Source organism: Diaphorina citri, unplaced genomic scaffold (assembly GCF_000475195.1).
Source record: "Diaphorina citri unplaced genomic scaffold, Diaci psyllid genome assembly version 1.1 scaffold63, whole genome shotgun sequence".
In the NCBI taxonomy this organism is placed as follows: Eukaryota; Metazoa; Arthropoda; class Insecta; order Hemiptera; family Psyllidae; genus Diaphorina; species Diaphorina citri.
The window spans coordinates 196,830-220,221 of NW_007377500.1; the positions used below are offsets into that span (position 1 = coordinate 196,830).

Below are 23,392 nucleotides of genomic sequence, written 5' to 3' on the forward strand. Positions count from 1 at the left end.
AGCAGTTACAGTTCCCTCTATCAAATCTCAAAAAAAAAACATTTCGTTCAATTGGACATTATGTATTTTATGTTTCAGGCTGGAGCACCACGGGATCTGGCTGAGGCCGTATTATGCCTGTTACTTCCCCTGCCTACCTGGCTCCCTTGTCCTCAGTCGTATTCATAAGTACTCCCCTGGTCTTTCTCTCCATAGTTCTCAGTAAGTATACACACAAAAAGCCCAAACTGAGGCTTAGGTGTAGGGGCTGGTCAGCCCCAAAGGACGGGTTGAGCTTCTACGAATCTCAGTAAGTCGAGTTGTAGAGTCTTGAAAACCTGATACGAAACTGAAGCATGTGACTGATTGGACCAAATTCCATGGGTTTGTTTCTTTTAAAAGTTTATACCTAACGGTTTAACCGTGTTGATTTTCGAATAGCTTTGGTCCATTACGAGTAGGTTTGTGAAAGTTTTGGTGTTCTGTACCACAGACGCGCTATAATATCCAAATGTCCTCGTACAAATGAAAAATATCCCTTTGACAGTTTTGGATTCGAATTGATAAGGACTGGAATATTGAAGTAAATACATATGTTGAAAAAATATTTCGTGAATATAGATACGGTTAAATGCCTTTTTTGGTACTTGCAGTTTGTGGTCATATCATGATTACATCAAAGTTACCATCCATTTAATTCAGAAATCAGAATCAATAGAGGTAAACTCTAAATAGAATTCTGTGTGTCACTTGTTGTAACCTCGAAAATCAGAATTCTTTCTCGAACTTGAACCTTGTCTATTACAAAAAAACAGCAAAGATTCTCAACATAAGAGATGCTCTCAAGTTAGCGGATGTTGATTTTGTGTTACATTGAACTGAGATGACAGATGTCACTCATTCGGAATACGCATTGTCTATCTAGTCTATCAGTTCCCATCCATGAGAATGTACCAAGGTGTACCAAAACAATTCTTGCATAAGATCTCTATCAGGCATCTCAAACTGACCGATATATATGTGTATTTGTGTAATTGTGTACAACTACTGATTTATGTGTGTGTACTGTGTACAGCTACGTTTCAGTTCTCAGTTCGTACACATACGAGTAGTACGATATGTACATCTGCAGAATGTTCCTCCAATGATAGTCATAGGTTTCTACTGTTAGTATATTTAAAATAGTTCTCACACGCGAATGCCGTTACAGGAGTAGACCATCCGTCAAGTTATTTCAGTACATCACTCAATTCTACTCCTAGCTCCTAGTTTCCCTCAATCAAAAATATCTGTGTTGAGAGTTCCCCTGATAGTTGAAGAAATGAGTTGATGGACTTGATGGTCTGAGGCGGAACTACAGAGAGGAGGTCAGGGTTGACCAGTTGGAAACTTGGGTCCATCATGCTCTACTAGGAGCTCCCTATTCTTCGTTATTATTTGGATATTAGGGTCTGGAGTTTCTGTGGTACCGTGGTCCGAGTCAGGGAAAAGGTTCGAAAGAGCTACATCAAAGATATATAAGCCTTTCTTTGGATCCTTCTTCCACACCACCTCTGACCCTAAAATTTTTACCAATCCTAACTTCATATGATACATATCTTAATTTCAGCAAAAATCTATAGGCTCAAGAATGAAACACGGAATCAAGTGTCCGTGTCCGATTAAGAAACAAAAGTCCATTTTTGGTGAAACTTCAGGAAAGAGTTGGCTGTTCTACAGTCGCTCGTTTACTTGTTTCTGGGTCGGTCAGTCACAAAAACGACTTCCAATTCTCTCATTTCATCGATTTCGTCATAGCGATCAATTTCTCAAATCTATTACTTCACGTGTAAGCCACGGTTTACTATGAAAACACGCTATCATCGATATCAAACGGTCTCCCCATGTCTAATACAACGTAAATACCTCGGTATATCCAAGGTACCTCTTAGATTGAAACTCAGCCGAGAAGAGAGTGCCTTGGCTTGTAATAAGGATATTAGAAATTGATGTATAATAAACGTGCATGGTTTCAATAGTGAAAGTGGTACTTCTGACAACGCAAGCTAAGACTGGGTCTCTTGGGTTGGTCCTCGAATCCTGGCCTCTTCCAAGTTGAACTCTGCTTGTAATGTCTGTAGGACGATGATCATATGGTATGCTTCGGGCATTGCGGCCTAGACAGGATTTCTATGTCAATGGAGTTCGGGAGAGTGTACACAATAGTTTTGCCATCGCGATATCAAGTACGAATTCGTGTATTTTACACACATATTTATGAACAAAATGCTGGCTCTTAAGTTCGTGCTAAGCATAGTCTCAAGGTATTTGATTGGTCAATTTTGACTTGAGACTGATCTAAGAACGATCATTCTTGTTCATAAATACGAGTGTAAGTGTTTTTGTGCATGGTGGTGATTGATAAGAGGTTGGTATCACTCCGGTCTTGAGGTCAGACCTCATCAAGGTAAGACAAGGTGTTTATTCCTAATTTTCCTCTTCTTTTTTTCACTATCGGCTCACGATTTCTCTAGCACCGTTTGTATCATAATTTAATTCGATCATATGAATGTTAACGCACGTATCCTGTGTGTATATTAATTTGATCAATATCTTTACGAAGAAAACAGTGGAAGCCTTGGATCATACATTGAGCTACTGTGCCATACATAGTGGAGTCAACTCTCAGTATGTAACTATGTACGGTGCATACTTGCATAGTGGTAATGTAGATCTAACATAATAATAAGTTGATTTTTCTCTTCTTTCAATTGAATTCTGTAAAGAACAGCCATACTGCTTTACTATCTACATATGAAGTTTTACAGACACAGATTCTCGGTATCAATACTATCAATGAAATGTTAGGATCGTGTGTGATGGAAATATCTGAATTATTTATCTTGTCCTCGTGTCCAAATTGCTAAACGAAACAGGAACTTTTCCACTCTTAGTAGAATGTCAATTTAATTTCTTTGTGTACATGACTAGTAATTTTCTATTCATATGATCATATGCTGTTGTTAGTGGAATCTTTTTTTTTTGTGGGGGGGGGGGGGGGCTTTTTTTTTTTTTTGTGGTGGGGGGGGGGGGGGGGCTTTTTTTTCATTGTACCAGAACTAGGATGTTATTTCTGAATAAATATTTAAATTGGTCAGATTTTTGCTATTTTTTGTTCAATTTTTTCTTTTGTGGTCCAAATCTTGTAGTACTCGTGTTAGTTGTTTGCCAGGTCATCATTGGAAGTGTTGTTTGTTATCGAACTTTTTTATGTCTTTGATAGCCATAGGACCTATCTTGAGAGCCGTTTTCCTTGAAAAGCTTGTATCATTGAGTTATTGGCTTGATTTGAATTCTATGGCATGCTAGTTATTTTACGAATTTGATTTTTGAAATTATATCTTTTGCTCGTCCTATTCTCAGTAAGTAAGAATCTTTGAGATTTTTAGACAACACCCGTCTGATGAGACAGCTTTAAAGATGTGGCCATGGCGGGACATTCCCTGTTAAGGTCAAAAATTGAGAGAAAAAAAGACAGCCTGATACTAAAAAGAAATCCCTATTCAAAATTGATGTACCGAGTAAAAAAGCAAGAGAAACGCATTTTACTCGATTGCAAGTGCAAATTGAAAGAATGCCATTCTCTTCAATAATAATGAGAAAATAAATGGTGACATTTGAACTAGAAATATGCGACTGAGCGAGACCCAGACAATTCTTGAACTTGACATGTCAATATTGCTATCTCGCATTGATATTCATCTAATCAATAATAATTGATAAAATTGATTCGGTCGGCACGAAATCAATTCTGTTTCAAGTAATTGCAAATGTGTCTGATGGTTAATTAAATTAATTTAATTTGTTATAGGTACTTTAATAAATCGAGCAATTTTACACATGTCTATCGGATCAGTTTTACTCATATCTATCAATCAATTTTACCTACATTGCACACCAGAAAAAAATGTGAAAAAATACCTATGTGAGTCAATTCTTTATTTTGTCATAAAAAAAAAAAAAAAAAAAAAAAAAAAAAAAAAAAACAAGTTGACACTTGAATATTATTTGTAATTCGCACCTACTTAGGTACTACTCAGAACTGGACAACTCTTGTTCATTTGGATATTTTTGGTGTGTTTAACATGGTAAACTAGATTATGTTTGACGATTTAACCATTGGTCATTTGGTTATTCTTTGGTGTGTTTGTGTTTGATCAATTGGTTATTTTTTTGACGAAGACTTTTGTATACTCTGCCTAGTTCCCAAATTCCCTTACTACTTATACAATTATACATACAAATTTATATTTGTGGTTAATGTTCATAATTTCATATTTGAAAGATAAAGAGATCAATATCCAAGGTTATAGGAGTAGGTATATCTAGCATACGGGTTTCCCATAATCGATAACCTAAAGATGGCATTAAATCGTAATATCATCGGATCCAAGATAACTACCTGAAATCCCACATTTAGTGATCCCATATCGAACTGAAATCTTTTCAGTACATATATGCATAATTTCATATTCCTATATTCCAGTCTGAAGGACTTGCATTTCGATTCTAGAAGAGATAAGGTCCTCATCAAAAGTTATTAAGGCGATTAAGTAGGATTATCTCTGGTTGCCTGTGCATTGAAGAAAACAGGTGAGCTTTGTTTTCGATAATGCATCTCACCTGTGACCTCTAATCGTCTAATTCTAATTAACAATAAAACGAATTGGAGAAACAGTAATAGAGCATGAATGAAAAATCAGAGTTATTCACCTGAATACTACATGTGACTGCTCCAGCCAGACTTGAATTGGAAGACAATCTGTCCTGTTTAGTAACGGATCGATGAATAATGAGTGGTTTTCAGAACAAACGCGCCATTGGACTTATAATGGAAAGTGAGATTAGAAATAATCTTTTAAAACAGTTCTAGAATGCAGGATTACCCAAAACTCGTAATGAGTTTTGGTGATTCATGTTTAATGATTATTTCTCTATTTAAAACGTTATAAGACGGAGATAGAGCAAGAGATTTAGGTAATGGGAAAGATAAGTGGTGGGAAAATATAATGGAGGAGTCATCCACAATGCTCGAATTGGCTTTACATTATCTAATTTTCTTTGGGGAAAATGGATTGTCTTGAGGTTTTTTTTTCTGCTGGAAATCCTAAACCCAAAACTGTTTCTTCAGAGATATTGGGTTGACAACTATACATATAGACACAATATTTGTATTATTGACATTATTGTACTGATGTAAGCATTAAAGACGTTTTGATATAGTTGTCGATTTCTAGAAATTTTTGGTTAGGTAATTGCATTTTGCATATTTTGCAAATAATATGTAGGTAGTAGGTGCTACCTTCGTACATTTTTGAGAAAATGAAATTTACAATACATTTAAAACGTTATAAGACGGAGATAGAGCAAGAGATTTACGTAATGGGAAAGATAAGTGGTGGGAAAATATAATGGAGGAGTCATCCACAATGCTAGAATTAGCTTTACATTATCCATTATCTAATTTTCTTTGGGGAAAATGGATTGTCTTGAAGTTTTTTTTTTTCTGCTGGAAATCCTAAACCCAAAACTGTTTCTTCAGAGATATTGGGTTGACAACTAGATACTAGACACAATATTTGTATTATTGACATTATTGTACTGATGTAAGCATTGAAGACGGTTTGATAGTTGTCGATTTCTAGAAATTGATGGTTAAGTAATTGCATTTTGCATATTTCGCAAATAATAGGTAGGTAGTATGTAGGTGCTACCTACGTACATTTTTGAGAAAATGAAATTTACAATATAATTACATCATGCATCAATTGCATCATGCATATTTTGCAAATTTTATATATATTTTTGCATACCGTCTGCAAATTTTACCTATTTCACTTGGTGCTTTCGTCTACTTTTGAACAATGTAAACCGAAATGCACCCTTCTGAATTTGACTGACTTGTTTTGGTTATAATTTCTGCTTTTTTTTTTTAATTTTGTAGCTAACTATGTTTCAAATTTTCGGAACCTGGGCCTACAGTATAGGAGAAAAATTGAGCCCGAGGGGGGGGGGGTTGGAGCTTAGCACTTTAGTTCCTCTTCTGTCTATGAGGCCTGATTCATTAGGTATGTAAATGCATATCTAAATTTCAGATCCTTCGCTGATATTCCCTTAGGACTTTGGATTTGGACCCTAAGGACACCAGCAGATCGGCCAAAGGCTTTCTTTTTATCAACTTAGTTCCTCTTCTGTCTATGAGGATTCATTAGGTATGTAAATGCATATCTAAAATTCAGATCCTTCGCTGATATTCCCTTAGGACTTTGGATTTGGACCCTAAGGACACCAGCAGATCGGCCAAAGGCTTTCTTTTTATCAAATGAAAATTTCTTATCTGTTAAAAAATCAAGAGGGACAGGGACTTTTTTGGAACATCATTCTACTATACAGGGTGTCCCAGAATTTATGCTTAAACTCTTTCTCGGAGCCTGTTTGAAATTGCGAAAAAAATAAAATTCTCACTACATCTTTTGTTTTTCTTTTTCTTCCCAGATCAACACGTCTCGTCTGATCTCAGAGCTGGACAAAATGACGAAAGACGGTCGCAAGGGCCGCGGGCACCACTTCCCCCACTTTGTGGACAAAGCTTTGCGTCTCCTCAATTTGAGACAGGTGGTGGAGGAGATAGAAACCAGTGTCATGTCCAGTATGTCATGCACTGCGTGTAAAGCAGGTGAGTGTCATGTCCAGTATATCATGCACTGCGTGTAAAGCAGGTGAGTGTCATGTCCAGTATGTCATGCACTGCATGTAAAGCAGGTGAGTGTCATGTCCAGTATGTCATGCACTGCATGTAAAGCAGGTGAGTGTCATGTCCAGTATGTCATGCACTGCGTGTAAAGCAGGTGAGTGTCATGTCCAGTATGGGGTGAATTAATTAGGGAGTGGCATTTGTGACAAGCCTTCATCAAGTTTATTTTTTACTTTTTTTTTACTAAATATTTGTATTCTAACTCATTTCAGGTGTGGGTCTCCTGCAGTACTACATCAAGTCTGGCCGTACAGTGGCGGACATTGAGAAGATGTCGTACAAATTCTGTGTTACATTCCAAACCCCGCGGGTATGCGAGGGTATAACCCGTCTGTTTGGGGTAAGTGTTATTACCCTTTGAGCTCGGTTAGCCCAGTGGTAACGCGCTTGCTTGGCATGCAGAAGGGTCTGGGTTCGAATACCACAATCGACAAAAATTTGCACTCGTTTTTCGATTGCAAATATTTTAACGGGTTACTTTCTGGTGTTCTCGTGTTGACCCAGCACCTATGTAAATGGGAAGTATTGTGTCTCTTCTCCCCCATCTGATGAGGGACATACTACGGGATGGGCATGCTACAACACAGACCACATGTGTCCAATGTAGCAGTTGTTTCATTGCTACGAAATAAAAACAGTGGTGAAACACTCATCTTTTTTTTTTTTTTAAATGGAGGGTAAAACCTTAGGAGTTATGCAGTAGAAAATCTATACTTATAGAATTCATAGAGGTTCTGTATTTATTTGTAATATTTCAACTCAATTTAATCTTGTTTTTAGATTGAAGATTCCCTGGTGAAGAATGGAGGTGAAAAAATCGAGTACTTCTCTGACTACGTCAAAATTTGCATTGTCGGAGAAGACCCACTGGAGACAGATCTGACAGATGCCAAAGAAATCTACGAGGTCCCTGCTGTACGTCAGGATTGGGTATCCTGTTCTCTTCATTGCAGAAAGCAACTTGAGTATCCTTTTAATAATTTAACCCAATAATTGAATGTCATTGTGGAAGCTGAATAATAATTTTACCTAGGTATCCAGGAAAGAAAAGAGTTTTTTTTTTTTTTCACAGATAAAAATTGAATATCCAGAGTTATCTTGATTATTTTATAAGTGCACTCCATTTGTCAAGGGTTTAGGTTTTCCTTGCCCTTTAGATCAATTTAATTTGTAGTTTTCTTTAATTATTTTTTGCTCAGACCCAAGCCTTTTGAGATTGACAATACCCTCTTCAAAGATGTTGTTCTTCATAATCAGATCACCTATACATACAAGTGTTTCCTGGTGTGAAAGTGTCAGTGATATCACACATTGGTTATACGTAGTGGCAGCCATGTTTGACGTTTTTGTTTTTATTACTTGGTTAGCATTATCGTACCGCATACCTATACCTACTTTACTTTATTCCTGACTTTATGTACTTTCTAATACAAAACTGTTTTTATTCGATCAGTTTATCGAATGAATTTCTCTGATAAGACACTTCAGACACAATCATACCAGTTCGTGGGTTCAATTTCCACCTAGGGCGGAGTTTATCCTAAAGAGATATGGTTCGTTCTCGGAACGGTTGGCTTTCTCCTATCCTGTCCTCCTTATCTTCGATTTTGGGATAAGACCTTCGTCGTTACCGTTCCTTCTTGCTGGTGTTCTCGTGTGGACCCAACACCTAAATGGGAAGTATTATGTCTCTTCTCGCCCATCTGTTGACAGGCATACTAAGGAGTACGGGATGTGCATCCTACGACATAGACCACATGAGTCTTATGTAGCAATTGTAGCAGTTGTTTCTTTGTTATGAAATAAAAACAGCGGTGAAACACTCATCTTTCTTAAAAAAAAACGAGTTTAAACTCTGAGGATGGGTTTCATCGACCTTTTTTTTTAGCCCCCAACAGCTTGGATAGCTTAACAGCCCTGTTAAGCCCATACAAATCAAATGGAACTTAACGGGCTGTTAGCTTAAACTTAGTGGTTCTGTGAACTGTAGACCTCACTCAAATTCTTTTGCCTAAGCTGAGACTTTAAGAAATACTCTTCTTTTTTGTCAAACCTCTTCCTAAAAGGTATACTTAACCAACTGAGCTAGTGAACATGAAAGCTTAAAACAAGTAAGCCCAGTGGCTCAATGGTAAAACGTAATCCACGGGTAGGGATTCGATTCTCAATAACTTATCAAACCTCTTTTTCTGTTTCCAGGGGGAGGTGGTGTACGTATTGAAACGAGTCAAGCTGACACCAGAGGAGGTGTGCAGTTTCGTCATCGGGGATGCATGTGATGACGTCAAGAATCCTACACACGAGTGGGAGGTTATCTTCCCTCCTGTGCCCAAACCTCCTACTATGCCACTGGCTTTACCCTCGGTAAGTTATTTCAGACTGCTTCGGCCGGAGACCGAACGGCCGGATTGCCGGAGACCGAATTTAAACGGCCGAAAAACTCCAGTTAGAATGTAATCTAGAACAAATTTATTACAACTCGTATAGAATTTTTCAAAAAAAAAAAAAAAAAAAAAAAAAAAAAAAAAAAAAAAAAAAAAAAAAAAAAAAAAAAAAAAAAAAAAAACCCAAAAGTTATTTCAGTCTGCTTCGGCCGGAGACCGAATTTAAACGGCCGAAAAACTCCAGTTAGAATGTAATCTAGAACGAATTTATTACAACTCGTCTAGAATTTTTCAAAAAATGTTTTTAAACTCGACAAATTTTAATTTTCACCATAACTATCGCGAACGGTTTGTCCGATTATCATGAAATGTTTACAAAATATTCAACGACGAGAAATGCTTGAGTCTACAGATTTCGCTAGTTATCAATTTCCGAAGAAATTTGCCTCGTGGACTTTTGAGGTTTAAATTCATTCATCTTCTCTTTTTTAAACCCAAATCCTATCCATCCCACTTTCCCAGGAATCGGCACCCACATTCAAAGTGCTCCACATTTCCGATAAACTCGACAAATTTTAATTTTTACCATAACTATCGCGAGCGGTTTGTCCGATTATCATGAAATGTTTACAAAATATTCAACAACGAGAAATGCTTGAGTCTACAGATTTCGCTAGTTACCAATTTCCGAAGAAATTTGCCTCGTGGACTTTTAAGGTTTAAATTCATCTTCTCTTTTTTAAACCCAAATCCTATCCATCCCACTTTCCCAGGAATCGGCACCCACATTCAAAGTGCTCCACATTTCCGACACCCACTACGACCCACATTACGAAGAGGGCTCAAACGCCGACTGTAACGAACCTCTGTGTTGTCGGGCCACCAGTGGTCCGCCATTGTCACCTCAGACGAGAGCGGGAAGGTGGGGCGACTATAGGAAGTGTGATACGCCTAAGCGGACTGTGGATCATATGTTGCAGCATATTTCCACTACACATACTGTAAGTACATGATCTACAAAAGAATAGAGTAGAATATATGTACCTTGTTTATAGTTTATACTGCCAGCATAGAAGTGAGAAAATTCTTGCTAATGAGTTGACAGAATATTACCTTACTTTAGCACAATATGTACAGTTGTACAGTGGTCCATCAGCTCTAGCGTAATGTCTATAGCAGCCTTTTCTTTCTCTTAGGTGTTGATAGAGTCATGCACTGCGTGTAAAGCAGGTGAGTGTCATGTCCAGTATGTCATGCACTGCATGTAAAGCAGGTGAGTGTCATGTCCAGTATGACATAACACTGGTCATGTTTCGAATGACATGACACAAAAAAATAATAATGTCGAACCAACCTAGAAAAACGGTAGTCATACTCGAATATGAAAGGTGAAAATGGGCTTGCAACTCACAGATTTTTTTCTAGACCTTTGTTTTATCGGATCTAGAGGTTTTTGGTTCGAGTCCAAGTCAAATCATAAAATTTATTGGGGTGAATTAATTAGGGAGTGGCCTCATCAAGTTTATTTTTTACTTTTTTTTTTACTAAATAATTATATTCCCAACTCATTTCAGGTGTGGGTCTCCTGCAGTACTACATCAAGTCTGGCCGTACAGTGGCGGACATTGAGAAGATGTCGTACAAATTCTGTGTTACATTCCAGACCCCGCGGGTATGCGAGGGTATAACCCGTCTGTTTGGGGTAAGTGTTATTACCCTTTGAGCTCGGTTAGCCCAGTGGTAACGCGCTTGCTTGGCATGCAGAAGGGTCTGGGTTCGAATACCACAATCGACAAAAATTTGCACTCGTTTTTCGATTGCAAATATTTTAACGGGTTACTTTCTGATGTTCTCGTGTTGACCCAGCACCTAAATGGGAAGTATTGTGTCTTTTCTCACCCATCTGATGAGGGACATACTACGAGATGGGCATGCTACAACACAGACCACATGTGTCCAATGTAGCAGATGTTTCATTGCTACGATATAAAAACTGCGTGGCGGTGAAATAAAAAAGACACTCGTCTTAAAATAAAAAATAAATAAATAAAATGGATGCCTTTCATAAAATATTTTCGACAGGGAAAAAACTTGAGTCTCCCGGGAATCAAACCTGGGATCTCCAGTGTGTGAGTCTTTGTGATACCCACTCCGTCAGAGGTTAGTCACAATAGTCTCTGTTTTATGTAGTTTGATTGGTATGAGTATAATCAGATCACCTGTATATACAAGTGTTTCCTGGTGTGAAAGTGTCAGTGATATCACACATTGGTTATACGTAGTGGCAGCCATGTTTGACGTTTTTGTTTTTATCAGTAAGTATAAATAGAATAGGTATACCGTATACCTTGTCTATCCCGCTGGGATAGGACTGAAAAGTCCCTTTACCTCTGCAGGCTAACCAAGGTCTCGTATATTTTGCCATATTATGGGGAACAATTTTTTGTTTTTCCTGGTATTCCAGAGTTCAAGCGACTTTTTTTTAAGAAAACCCCTCTTCTAGGAGAAGGGCCTTAAATTTAGAAGGGTAAGCTACCCTCGGTGACGTAGGATGCTCACCTGGTAATCAGGAGGTTTTGGTTTCAACCCCAGTCGAGGTATAAATTTGTTCTCAACATTGCTCGAGCATTCGACCATACTAGTAGTTAGCTTGTTTGGTAGCGCGTCTGCCTTGTAAACGCTAGGCCGCGAGTTCGATTCCCGCCTGGGGCGGATTTTATGCTGATGGGATAATGTTCGTTCTCTGAACGGCTGGCTTTCTCCTATCCTTTCTTCCTTTTCTCTTTGATTTCGGAACGATAGGACCTTAGCAGTTACAGTTCCCTCTATCAAACCCCTTCAAAAGATAGGTAAATAATAATGATTCTCGCTTACATATATCTCACAATAGAAAATGTAATATAAATCTTTTCCAACTGTTCCAGGTCTCCCAGTTGACAGTCATGATGAGACGGGGACGTGGGAAAATGAAAAGTATCTGCTGGTCTCTAACGACACGTCGGAAATCCCCGTGTTATCCCCGAACAGGAGTCGAACCCGGGTAGTGGGGGATTTGAAGGATCTGGAGAAGGAGACCCTGCGACAGTTCCAGCTACTCAAAGTAAGTTGAACCCGGGTAGTGGGGGATTTGAAGGATCTGGAGAAGGAGACCTTGCGACAGTTCCAGCTACTCAAAGTAAGTTGAACCCGGGTAGTGGGGGATTTGAAGGATCTGGAGAAGGAGACCCTGCGACAGTTCCAGCTACTCAAAGTAAGTTTTGGATGAGAGGGGTCTGATGGTCTCATATCCCGCCCTAATGAAAGTCGGCTCAGGCCCGTATCCATGATTTTTTTAGGGGGGGGGCCCAGGGTCCAAACAGTGATTTTCCCGGGGGGGATGCTCTAAATTTCCGGGCCAGTAAAGGGGCAAAAATGAAGCCTGAGTCCGCGCCCCAATGAAAGTTGGCTCAGTGAGGTCTGATGTTCTTCAAGCAATCAAGTTGTATTTAGAACCATGTAGGCACCTCAGTAGCATTTTTTCCATCTGAAATTTGAAAAATCGGGCAATGGTGTTGCTCAAGTCTAATCAGTAGGTAGCTAATTAACTATTGGCGATTTTTTTTTTTTTTTTTTTTTTTTTTTTTTTTTGTGCCCCCCTCTCAAAAAAAAATTTTCAAAAAAAAAAAACACAACCCATAAAAGAAAAAAAAAGGAAATGATAATAAAACAATTAGTGTGTAATTTTATAAAATAAATGTTTACCTACCATGTAGCACCGGTCGCTATGTGCATTTATATTAAATTACACAGCTATTCATTTTCCTGACGAGGTTGAGTGGGCCCCGTAACAGCCAGTTACGGAATCAATCATTTCCATGAAGCAAATTTTTGACCCCGCCGGGAATCGAACCTGGGTCGCCCGCGTGCAAGTCGAGCTTAGTGTCCACTACGCCATGGGAGCTGACCTGATGAATTTTCCCTTTAATTTCTCTCTTCAGGTGGCTACTACTGAACAGTACAGATCCAGTCAAGGAGTTGCAATGGTTTATATTCGAGTTGCAGAGTGCAGAGTTCAGTGGAGAGAAGGTGCATGTAATAGGACATATACCACCGGGCCATAGTGACTGCTTACGGGTCTGGAGTAGAAACTACTATTCTATTATTAACAGGTATGCTATCCCTTTTTAAACGCCGACCCTATTTAAGTAGGAAAAGGCTAAGACGAAGAAGTTTTTTAAAAAGAGGTTTGATAGAGGGGACTGTAACTGCTAAGGTCTTATCGTACAAGAAGAACCATCCGCTATCCAGCTTTTTTCAAAGGTAGCTATTTCCCAGGTATCTTGGATCTGAATGCAAACAAATCATTAATATTTCTTTTTGGAAGACAGGATAGGAAAAAGCGTTCCGAGGACGAACCTTATCTATTCAGGAGAATGTCCGCGCCGGGCGGGAATCGAACCCGCGAACTAGCGCTTAAATGCGCTACCATCCGAGCTAACTAGGCTAGCAAGCGCTAGGTAGCGGGTACGATTCCCACCCGGGACGAATTTTGTCCTAAATATGGTTCGTTCTCGGAACGACTGGCCTTTCTCCTATCCTGTCTTCCTCCCCTCTCCGCTTTCGGGACGATAAGACCTTACAGTTAGGGTTCCCTCTATCAAAAATCTCATCATCATTTTCATAAACCTCTCATATTTCAGATACGAAGCTACAATTGCAGCCCAGTTCTTTGGCCACACCCACTTTGACGAGTTCGAATTATTCTACGACAAAGAGGACATGTCCAGAACTACCAACATCGCGTACATAGGGCCTTCAGGCATTCAAGGTTCAAGAACAATACGATTGACTTCCGTGTTATTGACTTAGTACTTATTATAGAATAATATTTGTCATCCGTCCATGCACTCTAAGCATTTTAATAGCTGCTTAAGCCTAATATTGAACATTATCTGATTTTTTATGTCTATTGAAGCCCAATATCAAATATTTGCAATGTGATTCTTAACTGAGAAAACGGAAATCAGCTAGTGACTCGATTCTCTAAAGCTGTGTCCACACATAGTGGACCGAAACCGTACACTAACTCAACAACATAGATTCACCTCTTCCATCGGTCGACGCGGTCGACTGTGCGGACGCAGCTCAAGAGAACTAATTCTCTTGTTTATTGATCATCTATTAATTCAAGATCGTAGGTGCTCTTCAGGTTTCATCGATCAATATGGGATGCGTGCGTACTTGAGTCCACACATAAACCTTCTGATCACCTTGTCCACACATAAGCCTTGCTTGGTTTTATTTGTCCATATTATTGGGGTTTTGTAGATCTAAACCAGTGATTCCCAACCAAGGTGCACGGGTTTATCTTGAAGAAAGGTCATCCGTGAGATTTCGAGGGAAAACCCCGCTTCAACAACAACTGTATGGGTAAAAGACTTAAAAGACTTTTCAGTCTCATTCTAAAAGACTTTTCAGTCTCATTCTAGCAGCATAAATAAGGTATAGTCTATTCTACTCTATAGGAGAAGGGTCTTTAGAACAGTTTCGTTTGCCAGTGCCACCAAAGGTTTTTCTAACAGTGATGCCGTGAGAGCAAAAGGGTCGAAAACAACTCGTCTAAAATACGAGGCATTAGTTTTATTACTGCCCAAATAATGACTTTGTATTGCTGGTATATTATCTCACGTCCCAAGTTCTTTGGGAAGTGTGAATGTGGAATGCTAATGAGTTAAGAGAATATTAGCTTAGCACTTTAGTTCCTCTTCTGTCTATGAGGCCTGATTCATTAGGTATGTAAATGCATATCTAAATTTCAGATCCTTCGCTGATATTCCCTTAGGACTTTGGATTTGGACCCTAAGGACACCAGCAGATCGGCCAAAGGCTTTCTTTTTATCAAATGAAAATTTCTTATCTGTTAAAAAATCAAGAGGGACAGGGACTTTTTTGGAACATCATTCTACTATACAGGGTGTCCCAGAATTTATGCTTAAACTCTTTCTCGGAGCCTGTTTGAAATTGCGAAAAAAATAAAATTCTCACTACATCTTTTGTTTTTCTTTTTCTTCCCAGATCAACACGTCTCGTCTGATCTCAGAGCTGGACAAAATGACGAAAGACGGTCGCAAGGGCCGCGGGCACCACTTCCCCCACTTTGTGGACAAAGCTTTGCGTCTCCTCAATTTGAGACAGGTGGTGGAGGAGATAGAAACCAGTGTCATGTCCAGTATGTCATGCACTGCGTGTAAAGCAGGTGAGTGTCATGTCCAGTATGTCATGCACTGCATGTAAAGCAGGTGAGTGTCATGTCCAGTATGTCATGCACTGCATGTAAAGCAGGTGAGTGTCATGTCCAGTATGTCATGCACTGCATGTAAAGCAGGTGAGTGTCATGTCCAGTATGTCATGCACTGCATGTAAAGCAGGTGAGTGTCATGTCCAGTATGTCATGCACTGCATGTAAAGCAGGTGAGTGTCATGTCCAGTATGTCATGCACTGCATGTAAAGCAGGTGAGTGTCATGTCCAGTATGTCATGCACTGCATGTAAAGCAGGTGAGTGTCATGTCCAGTATGTCATGCACTGCATGTAAAGCAGGTGAGTGTCATGTCCAGTATGTCATGCACTGCATGTAAAGCAGGTGAGTGTCATGTCCAGTATGACATAACACTGGTCATGTTTCGAATGACATGACACAAAAAAATAATAATGTCGAACCAACCTAGAAAAACGGTAGTCATACTCGAATATGAAAGGTGAAAATGGGCTTGCAACTCACAGATTTTTTTCTAGACCTTTGTTTTATCGGATCTAGAGGTTTTTGGTTCGAGTCCAAGTCAAATCATAAAATTTATTGGGGTGAATTAATTAGGGAGTGGCCTCATCAAGTTTATTTTTTACTTTTTTTTTTACTAAATAATTATATTCCCAACTCATTTCAGGTGTGGGTCTCCTGCAGTACTACATCAAGTCTGGCCGTACAGTGGCGGACATTGAGAAGATGTCGTACAAATTCTGTGTTACATTCCAGACCCCGCGGGTATGCGAGGGTATAACCCGTCTGTTTGGGGTAAGTGTTATTACCCTTTGAGCTCGGTTAGCCCAGTGGTAACGCGCTTGCTTGGCATGCAGAAGGGTCTGGGTTCGAATACCACAATCGACAAAAATTTGCACTCGTTTTTCGATTGCAAATATTTTAACGGGTTACTTTCTGGTGTTCTCGTGTTGACCCAGCACCTATGTAAATGGGAAGTATTGTGTCTCTTCTCCCCCATCTGATGAGGGACATACTACGGGATGGGCATGCTACAACACAGACCACATGTGTCCAATGTAGCAGTTGTTTCATTGCTACGATATAAAAACTGCGCGGCGGTGAAATAAAAAAATAAAAAAGACACTCGTCTTAAAATAATAAAATAATAATAATAATAATAATAATAATAATAATAAAATGGATGCCTTTCATAAAATATTTTCGACGGGGAAAAAACTTGAGTCTCCCGGGAATCAAACCTGGGATCTCCAGTGTGTGAGTCTTTGTGATACCCACTCCGTCACAGAGGTTAGTCGCAATAGTCTCTGTTTTATGTAGTTTGATTGGTATGAGTATAATCAGATCACCTATACATACAAGTGTTTCCTGGTGTGAAAGTGTCAGTGATATCACACATTGGTTATACGTAGTGGCAGCCATGTTTGACGTTTTTGTTTTTATTACTTGGTTAGCATTATCGTACCGCATACCTATACCTACTTTACTTTATTCCTGACTTTATGTACTTTCTAATACAAAACTGTTTTTATTCGATCAGTTTATCGAATGAATTTCTCTGATAAGACACTTCAGACACAATCATACCAGTTCGTGGGTTCGATTCCCGCCTGGGACGGATTTTCTCCTAAACAGATAAGGTCCGTTCTCGGAACGACTGGCTTTCTCTTATCCTGTCCTCCTTCGCTTTTCGATTTTGGGACGATAAGACCTTCGTGGTTACCGTTCTTTCTTGCTGGTGTTCTCGTGTGGACCCAGCACCTAACTGGGAAGTATTATGTCTCTTCTCGCCCATCTGTTGACAGGCATACTAAGGAGTACGGGATGGGCATGCTACGACATAGACCACATGAGTCTTTTGTAGCAGTTGTTTCTTTGTTATGAAATAAAAACGGTGGTGAAATACTCTTTTTTTTATCAAACCTCTTCCTGAAAGGTATACTTAACCAAATGAGCTATTGAACATGAAAGCTTAAAACAAGTGAGCCCAGTGGTTCAATGGTAAAACCTAATCCAGGGGTAGGGATTCGATTCTCAATAACTTAGGGTTGGGACATCGACATCGATGTTTTGAAAACATCGATACATCGCAACAAAAACATCGATGTCAACATCGATGTTTTTCTTTCGATGGAAATATCGAACATCGATGTTTAATTTTTCGATGTTCGATGTTTTTGAAAAAAAAAAAAAAATACCTCTGTGGAGTCTGTGGTTCCTCATGAAGTGGGATTTTTTTTTCTCAGTTTCCAAAAAAATCCCTCGAACTTAAAATTTCCCATACGGAATTTACGCGGAAAGGACCATAAGCCCAGTGGCTCAATGGTTAAAACGTAAATCCACGTGTTAGGGATTCGATTCTCAATAACTTATCAAAACTCTTTTTTCTGTTTCCAGGGGGAAGAGGTAGTGTACGTATTGAACGAGTCAAGCTGACACAGAGGAGGTGTGCAGTTTTCGTCATCGGGGATGCATGTGATGACGTCAAGAATCCTACACACGAGTGGGAGGTTTATCTTCCCTCCTGTTGGCCCAAACCTCCTACTATGCCACTGGCTTTACCCCTCGGTAAGTTATTTCAGACTGCTTCGGCCGGAGACCGAACGGCCGGATTGCCGGGAGGACCGAATTTAAACGGCGAAAAAACTCCAGTTAGAAATGTAATCTAGATACACAAATTTATTACAACTCGTATAGAATTTTTAAAAAAAAAAAAAAAAAAAAAAAAAAAAAAAAAAAAAAAAAAAAAAACAAAAAAAAACAAACAAACAAAAAAAAATAATAAAATAAACTCGACAAATTTTAATTTTTACCATAACTATCGCGAGCGGTTTGTCCGATTATCATGAAATGTTTACAAAATATTCAACAACGAGAAATGCTTGAGTCTACAGATTTCGCTAGTTACCAATTTCCGAAGAAATTTGCCTCGTGGACTTTTAAGGTTTAAATTCATCTTCTCTTTTTTAAACCCAAATCCTATCCATCCCACTTTCCCAGGAATCGGCACCCACATTCAAAGTGCTCCACATTTCCGACACCCACTACGACCCACATTACGAAGAGGGCTCAAACGCCGACTGTAACGAACCTCTGTGTTGTCGGGCCACCAGTGGTCCGCCATTGTCACCTCAGACGAGAGCGGGAAGGTGGGGCGACTATAGGAAGTGTGATACGCCTAAGCGGACTGTGGATCATATGTTGCAGCATATTTCCACTACACATACTGTAAGTACATGATCTACAAAAGAATAGAGTAGAATATATGTACCTTGTTTATAGTTTATACTGCCAGCATAGAAGTGAGAAAATTCTTGCTAATGAGTTGACAGAATATTACCTTACTTTAGCACAATATGTACAGTTGTACAGTGGTCCATCAGCTCTAGCGTAATGTCTATAGCAGCCTTTTCTTTCTCTTAGGTGTTGATAGAGGGAACTGTAACAGGTCTATCGTCTCGAAAGCGAAGAGAGAAGGAAGACGGGATAGGAGAAAGCCAGCCGTTCCGAGAACGACCCTATCTGTTTAGGATAAATCAACCTCAACCTTTGCTATTTCTTTAGCAAGGGAAATTTCAGGCTAATATTCTACCTGTTAAACGTCCCCCAGCCAGACTAAGCTGGTCTACTCCCTGTTTAAAGTCCCCCAGCCAGACATAATATTGACATACTATCTGGTCCCTCGATTCCTATTTCACAGGACATTGACTACATACTCTGGACCGGGGATCTGCCTCCCCACGATGTCTGGAATCAGACGCGACAGGAAAATCTGGATATTCTAAAGGAAACCGTGTCGCAACTATCTCAAATGTTTCCTGGCATTCCGATCTTTCCCGCTCTGGGCAACCATGAAACTGTTCCTGTAAATAGGTAAGTCTTCTTGAAACTGTTCCTGTAAATGGGTAAATCTTCTTGAAACTGTTCCTGTAAATAGGTACTGCCAGCATAGAAGTGAGAAAATTCTTGCTAATGAGTTGACAGAATATTACCTTACCTTAGCACAATATGTACAGTTGTACAGTGGTCCATCAGCTCTAGCGTAATGTCTATAGCAGCCTTTTCTTTCTCTTAGGTGTTGATAGAGGGAACTGTAACAGGTCTATCGTCTCGAAAACGAAGAGAGAAGGAAGACGGAATAAGAGAAAGCCAGCCGTTCCGAGAACGACCCTATCTGTTTAGGATAAATAAATCAACCTCAACCTTTGCTTTTTCTTTAGCAAGGGAAATTTCAGGCTAATATTCTACCTGTTAAACGTCCCCCAGCCAGACTAAGCTGGTCTACTCCCTGTTTAAAGTCCCCCAGCCAGACATAATATTGACATACTACCTGGTCCCTCAACTCCTATTTCACAGGACATTGACTACATACTCTGGACGGGGGATCTGCCTCCCCACGATGTCTGGAATCAGACGCGACAGGAAAATCTGGATATTCTCAAAGAGACTGTATCGCAATTATCTCAAATGTTTCCTGGCATTCCGATCTTTCCCGCTCTGGGCAACCATGAAACCGTTCCTGTAAATAGGTGAGTCTTCTTGAAACCTTTTCTGTAAATAGGTAAGAAATGTAAGAATTCTTGAAACCTATAGTAGGATTGGAGATTATCTACTGTCAACTTAAAAAAAGAAGAGGATTGATAGCGAGAACTATAATAACGAAGGTCTTATCGTACCAAAATCAAAGAGAGAAGGAGGACAAGATGTATGAGAAATCCAGCCGTTCCGAGAACGAACCATATTTGTTTAAGATGTCGCGACCTTGCGCTTGCAAAGCAGGAGCGCTACCCTCTGGGTGGCTGGGACATATTTTCCATTCCATTCCATCTATGAGCAATGTTATTATTGTGAAAGTAATATTCCTTCATTAATATTCTGTGTTTTTCTTTCCCCTCCCCAGTTTTCCTCCGCCATTCGTACCGAAGGAGTACGCCATCTCATGGCTATATGACGCACTAGACACTCAGTGGAGAAAATGGCTACCCGCCTCCACTTCTAGGACAGTCAGGAGAGGCGCTTTCTATTCTTTTCTGTAAATAGGTAAGAAATGTAAGAATTCTTGAAACCTATAGTAGGATTTGAGATTATCTACTGTTAACTTGAAAAAAAAAAGGAGAGGATTGATAGCGAGAACTATAATAACGGAGGTCCTATCGTACCAAAATCAAAGAGAGAAGGAGGACCAGATGTATGAGAAATCCAGCCGTTCCGAGAACGAACCTTATTTGTTTAAGATGTCGCGACCTTGCGCTTGCAAAGCAGGAGCGCTACCCTCTGGGTGGCTGGGACATATTTTCCATTCCATTCCATCTATGAGCAATGTTATTATTGTGAAAGTAATATTCCTTCATTAATATTCTGTGTTTTTCTTTCCCCTCCCCAGTTTTCCTCCGCCATTCGTACCGAAGGAGTACGCCATCTCATGGCTATATGACGCACTAGACACTCAGTGGAGAAAATGGCTACCCGCCTCCACTTCTAGGACAGTCAGGAGAGGCGCTTTCTATTCTGTACTAGTCAGACCTGGCTTTCGAATTATCTCTCTCAATATGAACTATTGTAACAACAAGAACTGGTAAGTGATTGAACGAAGTGAATTCTAAGTTTTCTAAGATTTCTAAGAAAATGGCTACCCGCCTCCACTTCTAGGACAGTAAGGAGAGGCGCTTTCTATCTGTACTAGTCAGACCTGGCTTTAGAATCATATCCCTCAATATGAAGGATCCTCCAAATATCTTAATAATCCAGCATCCAATGTTTACCTACATACACCTTACCTACCATGCTGGCACCGGTCACTATGTGCATTTAGGTATATTATACATAGCTACACATTTTCCTCACGAGGTAAGGCTGAGTGAGCCCCGCAACAGCCAGTCACGGAATCAATCATTTCCATGACGCAAATTTTTGACCCCGCCGGGAATTTAACCTGGGTCGCCCGCGTGCAAGTCGAGCTTAGTGTCCACTACGCCATGGGAGCTGACCTGATAAATTTTCCCTTTAATTTCTCTCTTCAGGTGGCTACTATTGAACAGTACAGATCCAGTGAAGGAGTTGCAATGGTTTATATTCGAGCTGCAGAGTGCAGAGTTCAGTGGAGAGAAGGTGCATGTTATAGGGCATATACCACCGGGCCATAGTGACTGCTTACGGGTCTGGAGTAGAAACTACTATTCTATTATTAACAGGTATGCTATCCCTTTTTAAACGCCGACCATATTTAAGTAGGAAAAGGCTAAGACGAAGAAGTTTTTTTAAAAAAAGAGGTTTGATAGAGGGGACTGTAACTGCCAAGGTCTTATCGTCCCGGAAGCAAAGAGAGAAGGAAGACAGGATAGGAAAAAACGTTCCGAGGACGAACCTTATCTGTTCAGGAGAAAATCCGCCCCGGGCGGGAATCGAACCCGCGAGCTAGCGCTTAAACGCGCTACCATCCAAGCTAACTAGGCTAGCAAGCCCTAGGTAGGGGGTACGATTCCCACCCGGGACGAATTTTGTCCCAAATATGGTTCGTTCTCGGAACAGCTGGCCTTTCTCCTATCCTGTCTTCCTCCCCTCTCCGCTTTCGGGACGATAAGACCTTACAGTTAGGGTTCCCTCTATCAAAAATCTCATCATCATTTTCATAAACCTCTCATATTTCAGGTACGAAGCTACCATTGCAGCCCAGTTCTTCGGCCACACCCACTTTGACGAGTTCGAATTATTCTACGACAAAGAGGACATGTCCAGAACTACCAACATCGCGTACATAGGGCCTTCAGTTACGCCCTACTATGATCTGAATCCTGGCTATAGGATATACTATGTGGACGGGGATAGAGAACACTCTACTCGGGTAAGTTCCCACTGAAGTTAAGCAACGTTGAGCGTGGTTGGTATCTGGATAGGTGACCAGTGACCATTTATTATTCAGTGACGATAAACCCTCTTTAAAATAAAAAAATCAAATAATATCTTCCTCTTTTTCTTCGCCTTTTCCCGTGTACAGACGGGGTCGGCGTTTTTTTTGTCAGCCTCTCAATCAGTTCTAACTAGGGTGATTGCTTTGGGCTGACATTTGGTTTTGGCAACAAATTTTATGAGTGGATGCCCTTCTCACTCAACCTTTGCTTAGCAAGGGGAAATCAAACAATATAATATTTGATAAATATTTAAGACCAACCGACATCAGATAATATTGGTCTCGGTTCTTTTTTCATTTTCAGCTGGTGCTAGATCACGAGACATGGATCATGTCACTTCGAGAGGCCAACCTGTACGATTATCCGATCTGGTATAAGTTATAGAACTTCTGTTCTGTAGAGAGTGTAGAGGTGCTCTATTAAACTGTTGTATAATGGAACACGGAACAACTTGTTCTAAACTGACAGCCTAAATAAAGCACTACTTATACTTATACATATGTAGTATGAAAAATGGCCCTTCTTTCATATATACGTACATATATCAATCTTTTATTGGACGAACTACTCAACTATTGAGTTGCCAATTGACACAGTATACTAAGTGAAGTCAGACACAAATGTTATTACAAAGAATTAAAATTCGAAAATCTCTAACATTCTTCCCATTCTCGTTTCTTTTTCCAGAATGTCCATGATCATGTCCATACCATCCTATACGTACCAGATACCCAAATACTTCCTAGGACTGACGTGACACCCTACTTACCTGACTAGAGAATTACCAGACTGACCCGGTATACAACTGTTTGAGGAACTACCAAGAGGACTTGAGGAGTGAGCAAAGAGAGAGTACATGTAAAGAGAAATACCAGAGTGACCCGGTATACAACTGTTTGAGGAACTACAAAGAGGATTTGAGGAGTGATCATAGATTATAGAGTGATTTTTACTCTAGAGATGAGCAGATGAGTAAAGAGTGAGCGAGTTATAATGAAGGAACTACTCTTATCAGTGGATTACTCAGTTTTTTTTTTTTTTTTTTTAATATTTTTTGAATAAATTACCTGAC

The 23,392-nt window shown here is 39.7% G+C and overlaps 2 protein-coding genes and 1 long non-coding RNA gene across 4 annotated transcripts in view; all 3 read left to right on the forward strand.

Moving 5' to 3' along the window:
* The window catches only part of LOC103519045 (sphingomyelin phosphodiesterase-like), a 39,772-nt gene that overhangs the window by 4,873 nt on the left and 11,507 nt on the right, over positions 1–23,392 (forward strand). The window contains 13 exon segments of the mRNA XM_026830494.1: positions 79–201; positions 12,081–12,256; positions 15,211–15,391; positions 16,080–16,207; positions 17,810–17,831; positions 17,834–17,961; positions 18,395–18,640; positions 19,113–19,285; positions 20,796–20,987; positions 21,433–21,603; positions 22,061–22,253; positions 22,624–22,697; positions 23,008–23,073. Coding sequence (XP_026686295.1) covers positions 114–201; positions 12,081–12,256; positions 15,211–15,391; positions 16,080–16,207; positions 17,810–17,831; positions 17,834–17,961; positions 18,395–18,640; positions 19,113–19,285; positions 20,796–20,987; positions 21,433–21,603; positions 22,061–22,253; positions 22,624–22,697; positions 23,008–23,073 — 1,838 coding nt within the window. The 5' untranslated portion in view covers positions 79–113.
* LOC113471436 (sphingomyelin phosphodiesterase-like) lies at positions 6,498–10,184 on the forward strand. Of its 2 annotated transcripts, none has more exons than XM_026830583.1 (4): positions 6,498–6,694; positions 6,985–7,112; positions 8,972–9,136; positions 9,930–10,184. In XM_026830583.1, exons 1-4 carry the CDS (start codon positions 6,550–6,552, stop codon positions 10,167–10,169), a joined length of 678 nt encoding a protein of 225 aa, XP_026686384.1. In that variant the 5' UTR covers positions 6,498–6,549; the 3' UTR covers positions 10,170–10,184. The 2 variants fall into 2 exon arrangements, with proteins under 2 accessions (XP_026686384.1, XP_026686387.1); XM_026830586.1 differs by lacking the exon at positions 6,498–6,694 and adding an exon at positions 6,830–6,866.
* LOC113471443 lies at positions 7,558–8,001 on the forward strand. The gene is made up of 2 exons (XR_003394140.1): positions 7,558–7,737; positions 7,972–8,001. It is a non-coding gene; the product is annotated as an uncharacterized LOC113471443 (long non-coding RNA).

Bases quoted from the DNA above. Each gene is read 5' to 3' on its own strand.
- LOC113471436 (XM_026830583.1), top strand. From the start codon at position 6,550: ATGACGAAAGACGGTCGCAAGGGCCGCGGGCACCACTTCCCCCACTTT. The intron at 7,113-8,971 runs GTAAGTGTTATT...TTCTGTTTCCAG, and splicing joins GTATAACCCGTCTGTTTGGG to GGGGAGGTGGTGTACGTATT. The intron at 9,137-9,929 runs GTAAGTTATTTC...CCACTTTCCCAG, and splicing joins TGCCACTGGCTTTACCCTCG to GAATCGGCACCCACATTCAA.